This window comes from Lathyrus oleraceus, chromosome 2 (genome assembly GCF_024323335.1).
Source record: "Lathyrus oleraceus cultivar Zhongwan6 chromosome 2, CAAS_Psat_ZW6_1.0, whole genome shotgun sequence".
Taxonomy (NCBI): Eukaryota; Viridiplantae; Streptophyta; class Magnoliopsida; order Fabales; family Fabaceae; genus Lathyrus; species Lathyrus oleraceus.
The window spans coordinates 262,329,643-262,339,094 of NC_066580.1; the positions used below are offsets into that span (position 1 = coordinate 262,329,643).

General features: G+C 37.0%; 1 protein-coding gene across 1 annotated transcript; it reads left to right on the top strand.

Moving 5' to 3' along the window:
- The first annotated feature begins 3,747 nt into the window (after nt 1-3,747).
- LOC127119091 (uncharacterized) lies at nt 3,748-9,041 on the top strand. The gene is made up of 4 exons (XM_051049297.1): nt 3,748-3,803; nt 8,390-8,428; nt 8,506-8,614; nt 8,703-9,041. The coding sequence occupies exons 1-4, from the start codon at nt 3,748-3,750 to the stop codon at nt 9,039-9,041; spliced, it is 543 nt and encodes a 180-aa protein (XP_050905254.1).
- Nucleotides 9,042-9,452: the final 411 nt, after the last annotated feature.

The window sequence follows — 9,452 nt, forward strand, 5'->3', positions numbered from 1 at the left end:
TGATTCGATAAAACTTTTAGGTTTTTGTTCGCTTTCTAACCATTCCTTAGGATAATAGAAGTGCGGTGACGACTCAACTTGTATGGTTTACCTTGGATTTAGTCAATATCTCTAATGAGAATGCTATTTTTATGTGAGAACATGAGAATGAATCTGAACCATTAGATTTAAATAAATGGGTGAGAGGAGAGAGAATTTTGATAATCAGAAATATAATATTTTAATTTAAGTGATTTATTTTAATAATGGAGGAGAGAGAAAATTGATTGAAAATAAAAATTACACATAATCTCACCAATTTATTTTAAATCTAATGGTTCAGATTCATTATCATGTTCTCACATAAAAATAACATTCTCACAGTATACGTTCTCTCCCCCCCCCCCCCCCCCTCTCTCTCTCCTCTCTCTCTCTCTCTCTCTCTCTCTCTCTCTCATATCTATATATATATATATATATATATATATATATATATATATATATATATATTATATATATATATATATATATATATATATATATATATATATATATATATATATATATATATATATATATATATATATATATATATATCCTTGTATTTTCTGTTCCTTTACAAAAATAAGCAATGTTGAACTTCTTCAACATGTATATTTTTAACAAACCTGAACAATGATATTGTTGGAAGAAAATGTGAGTTGTTACATCCTATATCATTTATAAATGGGTGGAGCATTAGATTTATAAGAGAGATGATCCTTATACGTAATGCCTTAAGATTTTGGGTAGAGATGTGGTCTCTCTCTCTCTCTCTCTCTCTCTCTCTCCCTCTCTCTCTCTCTTGTGGTCTTGGAGCATTGGATAACCGTTGGTGCTCCCGACTTTCCCATACTCCCCAGCTAATGGTATCAAAACCATGATTCAAGTTGGTGGGGGAGCGTGAGTTAAATTCGGCGATCCTGTTATAGGATGTGGAGACTCACACTTGTGAGGAATATTGTTGGGTGCAAATGTGACTGGTTAAGTCCCACATCGCCTATGAATGATTGAAATGTTGGATTTATAAGAGAGATGATCCATATACCTAATATCTTAAGGTTTTGGAAGGAGACATGTCTCCATCTCTTGTGGTCTTAGAGCATTAGACGCCTGTTGGTGCTCACAACTTTCTCAAACTCCCCAACAGGGATCCCTGTGAGAATTGTTCTCTCGGGTCCCCAGAAATTACCTCCTACGGGAACAGGGATATGGAACAAAGTCTTTCTAAAGGGACTTCAGGAAAGGGGATATAGAACATATCACCGCCCCACCTAAATTACCTTAATATTTCAAAATATATAATTTTAATTTAAAATACTGTTTTATTTGTCTTCTCAAATATTTTTAATTAAAAAATTAAAACGTAGAATAATATTAGTAAAAGAGAGATATTCAAAGTTATTATTTTAAACATTTTGAAGTTTGAAATTTTGGAGTCCAAGACCATCATGGATATGGATTAATTATTGAAAAAACAATAGATTCATCGCAAATGATTATTTTTCTACATTTCTTTGTTGGGTTTTGAATTTTTTTACTATAGTTTGATTAAAAATAAAAGATTTGTTTTTAATTTTTAATTTTAGTATGTTTATAAATTTCTGAAGGATATGCATGGACGAGGGTAAATGACAAATTCCGTAGATATCGAAAACGAAGATGGGAATAGATTTAGGGGTGAGGACAAAGACAAAGATTTATCCCCTGCCATCGCCACACCCTATTAACATCCCTATCTGAATTAGTTGACTAATTAAAATGAGTGTAATAGAAGATCTTTTATATATTAAATTAAATACCTTATGTTATGGGGGTGGGAATATGACATACCAATAAATAGGTGTCTACCATCTAGTTTACACAGAACCAAGTTAAATAATTTTTTTAAAAAATAGAAAAGACTATACTTTTTTAAAAGTTTATTTAGCTACAAGACTAGGCCACATGTCATAAAAAAATCTTTTAAATTTATCATAACGACCTATTTAAATAGACATGGATAATTTTATTATTATTACATTGTATTTTATATTTCGAATTTAAATATAAAAATAAAACTTAATTATCTTGAAGAACTTGTGAAAATAAGTAAAAAAAATCTTATGAAAAATATTATAAATTGTTGCCATTAGTTATTTTTATAAGTTTTCTCGAACAAATAACATCACAAAACTTATGCTAATAAGTAAACTCGAATGAATTAATAAAAACAAACATTATCCTTATTGATCATTTACTTTGTTAGTCTATTTAATAAAGTTTTAGTTAAATTGCTTATTCACAAATGTTCAAATAAAGACATTTAAGTAGGATAGTAGGCTAATACGCTTTCGAAAATGCTAGATTAATGCCTAAAATTAAGTCTATAAATTAAATTTAAAATTTTAACTTTTTAGTAGATGAGACACATGGTTGACAAAACCTATCTTGGGACAACCTATTCCCACCCATAGATTTATGTTATATTGGTAATTCATTATAGAATAATTTTTTTTATGTATTAGTTATTTTTGGATGGAAAGAATAAACGATAGTTTACTATTTTGTGACTTGGTGTTTTTTTTTGCAATGTCTACACTGTGACTTGTATTATCAATAGTTTAGATAACACAATGGTTTGAAATTGTACTCTTTTCATGGCAACATTAGCTAGTGTTATTTTATCCTCAATTTAAAATGAAAGTAGAAAAGATTTCCAATATTTATTTCATTAGAATCTTGCAATTGGTGGCATCTACATCTTAGACCAGGGGGAGAAACCAATGTCTTGTAACACAATGTTCAAGTACAATTGACAATTCTCAGGCTCCAAAAACAGCAAATTTTGGTCGGCAATTAAAAACAACATTAAGGGATAACTTATACATATGGTGAATGATACTTTTTCCCGAACAACAACTTTGTTAGCAAATTCATTTGACAGTATTATCATCACTCATCCAAAGTAACACATCCTTGAGAGAAACCATGGCTTCATTTTCAGTGGAAGAATTCATAGGAAATGGAGTTTTAAAGGAACTTCTCCAAAAACTGTTGGAAGAAGGTTGGGATGATGTATCAACACTGAAGGTCATGGGTACAGAAGACATGGATTTACTATACATGACACAGAAGCAAAAGGTTGGTCATAGTTACCACTAACATATTTCAAGTTTCCTTAAAACTATATGCTTTTTTAAATGTCTTTTTCTTTTAATACCATAGGAAGTACTTGGAATGAGATGTTACCTACATGATAAAGGATTGATGCAATATGCAAATAAGATGGAAGACAGTGGTGAAAACCTGCTAGAGCTTCTAAAACTAAGCACTAATGATCCTGTTTCCAAGTTTGAAATGAAAAGAGGCCACGTTGCTCGTTTCATTAACAAAACAAGACGCGATGATTCTCTTAAACTAAAAAAACTTCCCCTAAGAAGAACAAGCATAGTAATTCACGGAGATGATAGCATCATCCCTAAGAGTAATGGATCAAATTATACCTCGAGTAACTGTAATACTACAAGATCGAATATAGGAAGTAATGCAGGTTCTGATGAACAATCAATGATTAACGGTATGAAGATTAAAGATGGATATGTTTTTAAAGGGATTGTAGCTTCTGAACCAGCTGAGCCTAGAGCATGTGGTTGTTTGAAACCACCTCAAGTTAGTGACCAAGTTATTAATTATTGTGCTGTCGAGAATATTTCAGTTCAGAAATTAACTCCCGAGTATAAGATTGGTATGCAACCATTGGTAAAAATTAAAACTCCACCATTGAAGGCTTCTGAACTTTGGCGAAATATGAAGACACAAGATATAAGGTTTTAGACGGAGGGAGGAGGAACAGACTTTTCTCTACAATCTTCACTTATATTCAAATGTCTTAATGTTTTACAAAGAGGTCTGGTCCTTATATAGAGATAAGGCCAGACAAGAAAGGCCAAGTAATTAAATGCAGTAATGAATACTATCAGGTCCCTAGGATAGTTTGATTACCCAAGAGAATAAACTTTTGAACTCCCCCATACACATTTAAATTTATTCCAACAAAACTCCCCCATAAATTTAAATGCTCTTCCGATCAATCATGCCCAACATCTTCTTGCCTCTATCGAACAGCTCCTTCGATAGTGGTTTGGTCAAAATGTCTGCTGCTTGATCCTTGCTTGCAACATGTTTTAGTTCGACACTTCCTTCCTTCACGTGTTCTCGAATGAAGTGGAAGCGAACGTCAATGTGCTTGCTCCTTTCGTGATTTACTGGATTCTTCGCCAGTTCGATAGCAGATTTGTTATCAACTCTTATCAATGTTGCGTCTTCCTGCTTCGATTCTATTTTGTTTAGCAATCTCCTCAGCCAAATTGCATGACACACGCACCAAGATGCTGCAACGTACTCAGCTTCACACGTCGAGAGAGTCACAATTGGCTGCTTCCTCGAAAGCCATGTGAAAGCAGTGTTTCCCATGAAGAAAACATAGCCTGAGGTGCTCTTTCGATCATCAACATCTCCGCACCAATCACTATCTGAGTATCCAGTCAGCTTGTACTCTTCTGCCTTCGAATAAAACATTCCAAGTGACACAGTTCCTTGGACGTATCGAAGAATTCTCTTTAAAACTTTCCAGTGAGCATAGACTGGTTCCTCCATGAATCGACTCACAATTCCCACACTTAGTGAGAGGTCAGGCCTTGTGCAAGTAAGGTATCGGAGGCTTCCAACCAAGCTTCAAAATTTGTTCGCTTCGACGCGTTCTCCCCCATCAAATTTCGAAAGCTTTGCTCCAGGTTCCATTGGTGTCGAGATTGGATTGCAGCTATCCATGTTGAACCTCTTCAGAATATCTTTGGCATACTTTTCCTGAGAGACAAAAATGCCATCTTCTTCTTGTCGAACCTCCAGTCCAAGAAAATATTTCATCAGACCTAAGTCTGTCATCTCGAATTCCTGTGTCATTTCTCTTTTGAATTCTTCAATTAACTGTTTGTTGTTGCCCAGAAAAATCAGGTCATCGACGTAGAGGGCAACAAGCAGCAATCTTTCTCCAGCCTTCTTTACATATACAGCATGTTCATAAGGACATTGCTGAAAGCCATTTTCTTTGAAGTACGTGTCTATTCGAGTATTCCACGCTCTTGGCGCTTGCTTCAGCCCATAGAGTGCTTTCTTCAATCTCAGCACTTTGCCTTCGCTTTCGATCTTCATATATCCTGGTGGCTGTTCGACGTACACTTCTTCTTTGAGCACACCATTCAGGAACGCTGACTTGACATCCATCTGATGTATTGGCCATTTGTATTGAGCTGCATGTGAAATGAGTAATCGAATAGTTTCCATTCTGGCAACAGGCGCAAACACTTCATCATAATCAATTCCTGCTTTCTGCTTATAGCCTTTCGCTACCAGCCTTGCTTTGTATCTTTCGATCTTGCCTTCAGCATTCATCTTCTTCTTAAATACCCACTTCACGCCAATAGTCTGACTTCCTTTTGGTAGCTCTGCTAGTTCCCAAGTATTGTTCTTTTCGATGGCTTTGATTTCTTCATCCATTGCATTCTTCCAGTTTCGATTTCTCATAGCTTCTTCGAAACTCACATCTTCAGTATCTGCCAGCAAGCATACAAGGTGTACCTCTTCTGTGTTTTCATACAAATCTTGCAGACTTCTTAATTTGGGTTGTGAAGGCTCATTTTCATCATCGGAATCTTCAGGTTCTATCGAAGTGTCTGTTGGCACAACAACTGGTGTTGCTTCTTCTTCTTCGACGAGAGCTTCAATCGAACTGCTCCAGTCCCATCTGCTTGCTTCATTTACTCGAAAGTCCCTGCTTACAATCACCTTTTTGTTTATTGGGTCGAAAAGCCTATAGCCTTTCGATTTCTCATCATACCCAATAAGTATATACTTCTGACTCTTATCCTCCAGCTTCGTTCTCCTTTGATCAGGCACATGTGCATAAGCCACGCTTCCAAAAATTCTAAAGTGAGACACAGTTGGCTTCTGTCCACTCCAGGCTTCTTGAGGTGTTATGTCTCCAAGCTTCGAGTGAGGACATCTATTCTGGACATAAACTGCACATTGTACAGCTTCTGCCCAAAATTCCTTCGACATGTTCTTGTTCTTCAGCATTGATCGAACCATATCAAGCACTGTTCGATTCTTCCTCTCAGCTACTCCATTTTGTTGAGGTGAGTATGCTGTGGTCAGAAATCTTCTTATGCCTTGTTCCTCACAGTACTTCATGAATGTTGTCGAAGTATATTCTCCTCCTCTATCTGATCGAAGCGCTTTGATGCGTCTGTCAGTTGCATTTTCAACCATCACTTTAAACTTTCTAAATGTCTCGAATGCTTCAGACTTCTCCTTCAGAAAATACACCCAAGTCTTTCTCGAATAGTCATCGATGAAAGAAATGAAGTATTTCTTGCCACTGAATGATTCTGGAGTGATTGGTCCACATATGTCAGTGTGGATTAGTTCCAGAATTTGCTTTGCCTGATATTCTGCCTTCTTTTGAAAGGAAGTTCTGGTTTGCTTGCCAAAAACACAGTCTTCACAGAATTTTTCATCGAACTCCACGTCTGGTAGTCCATGCACCATATTCTTCTTCGACAGTCTTCTTAGTCCAGCCTGATGTAAGTGTCCAAAACGCAAGTGCCATAGGGATGCTTGGTCTTCGACATTAACATGCAAGCATTTCTCTCGAATGCTCTTCAGGTTCAGCTTATACATTCGATTCTTCCCCATTTCGACTAAGGCAACTAGACGTCCTGTCTTGTCCTTCAGCTGCAGGTTTCGATCCTCCATGAGTATCGAATACCCCTTCTCTGTTAGTTGTCCCAAACTCAAGATATTTGCTTTGAGATTTTGGTACATAGTAGACTCCTTCGATTGATCCTACTACACCTTTTTTCTGTAAGAAACATATAGTTCCTTTTCCTTCGACCTTCACCTTCGAGGCATCTCCAAATGAGACGTGTCCATCTTCGACAGTCTTTAATTCTTTGAACAGGTGTTTGTGACCACACATGTGATTGCTTGCACCTGAGTCGAGGTACCACATTGTGTCACTGTCTGCATCTTCTTCCTTCTGCACCATTAACAAGAATCCTTCATTCGATTTGGGTGCGAGAGGTCCCGAGTTCGATTCTGATTCTAGGGCAAATTTAGACGTTTCTTCAACTCTCCTCCTCGATCGACAGTCTCTTGCAAGATGTCCCATCTTTCCACAGTTGTGGCAACTGTAGGAATTGCAATCCTTCGTGTAATGCCCCTGTTTGTTGCACTTATAGCATTCGATATTGTTGTAATTTGTTCTTCCACCTCTTTGATTTCGACCTCTACCATGCCAGTTTTGTTGGCTAGATTGTCCTCTGTCGAGACTATAGTTTTGGTAGCTTCGACCGCCATCACGTCCTCCATGACCACGTCCTCTCCCTCTCCAGTTTTGAGAGAAGAGTGCCTTTTCATCTCTGCTCGAATCTGCCTCTTCGATTGCCTCTTCTTTCTTTTTCATTTTTCGCTGCTCATGTGCTTCGAGCGACCCAGCAACCTCTTCGACAGTGATTGTCGAAAGGTCCTTTGCTTCCTCTATAGCGCACACAATGTTTTCGAACTTGTCCGTTAAAGATCTTAGAATCTTTTCGACAATTCGGCCCTCTGTCATTGCCTCTCCATTTCGACTCATCTGATTCGCCACTGTCTGCACGCGCGTAATATAGTCCGCTACGGACTCTGTCTTCTTCATCTTCATCCTCTCCATCTCCCCTCGAAGAGTTTGCAATCTAACTTGCTTTACTCTGTCTGCTCCTCTGTACGCTTTCTCTAAAGTGTCCCAGGCCCCCTTCGACGTGGTTGAACCAGCAATCTTTTCGAATGCTGATTCGTCCACTGCTCTGAACAGCATGTATAATGTTGTTTTGTCTTTCGACCGCGTCTCTTTCAACGCCTTCGTCTGGGCGGCATTGAGACCTGTTGTGTTACCTGGATCTTCAGAGCCATCATTGGTGACTTCCCACGCATCCAATGAGCCCAGCAACGCTTTCATCTGGATGCTCCAATTCTCATAATTGGACTTCGTCAGCCGTGGCAACGGCATTTGACTGGTCAGGCTCGCCATGAGCTCTGATACCAATTTGAAGACACAAGATATAAGGTTTTAGACGGAGGGAGGAGGAACAGACTTTTCTCTACAATCTTCACTTATATTCAAATGTCTTAATGTTTTACAAAGAGGTCTGGTCCTTATATAGAGATAAGGCCAGACAAGAAAGGACAAGTAATTAAATGCAGTAATGAATACTATCAGGTCCCTAGGATAGTTTGATTACCCAAGAGAATAAACTTTTGAACTCCCCCATACACATTTAAATTTATTCCAACAAAATAAACCCGCTGTTTTCTTGTGTCTTCGACGACCAGGGTACGCATTTTCTTTAAGGGCAAATGGTAGTTTAGTATTATTAGTATTGTAATAGTCATTTTGATTTTTATCTTTAGGTGCATCATGTGTAGAGCTGAGGCACACCAGCTTTATTTAAGAAAACCAATATTTGATTCACTTGGTGTTCAACTATTTGTAGTTCTTCATGAGGACATAGAATCAGAGGTAAATAACAGTACTCTTCGCTTCACTTCATCTATATATTGTTTCAATAAGCTCTTGTTAGGTTTTAACTATTATCATGGTAAAACAGGTAAAAGATTTCTGGCCTAGATACTGGGGTGGTGTGGTAGTTCATGATCGTGGGAGGGACTTCTATAAAGCTCTTGGTGGTGGAAAACTACTCAAGGAGAATTTTATATCAGGGTTTTTGCTGAATCCAAGAGCACTTTCGAATTATAAGCGATCGAAAAGTATGAACATTGAGTATAATTTTAAAGGTGAAGGTGAAATAAAGGGTGGACTGTTTATTATAGGGAGTGGAAAGAGTGGCATTGCTTATCAGTTTATAGAGAGAAACTTTGGTGATTGGGCACCATTAGCTGAAGTCATTGAAATCTGTACTCAAATGCAGAAGGTAACAAGAGGGTGAAAGGGAGTTTGTGCTACATTGAAAAGTTCCAACGAATTGAATATATTGGAGCTAGACATGCATTTAGTTATTTACTAAAATTAAACTGCTTGCTTGTAGTTCCATCACTAGAACAAGCAGGGTACAACTTCAACAATAATGTTTTCATTGCTCTCTCTAAATGTTATTTCAATTCTTCTCTTAACCACTCCATTTTGGTCTAATTTTTCTATCATCATCGACTCAGAATAAACATGTATAATGAAAATTAAGGATTGAATAGGTCACCCTAAACGGTCCATAAAGGTCTATAGTCTATTGTCTGATTTATTTAAAGTTTGTTATGACCGCCTATTTAAAAAATAGTTAGTCTTAAATTTTTTTATTTATTTTTAATTAAATAAGTCAAATTTAAACTATTAAATCTCTCTC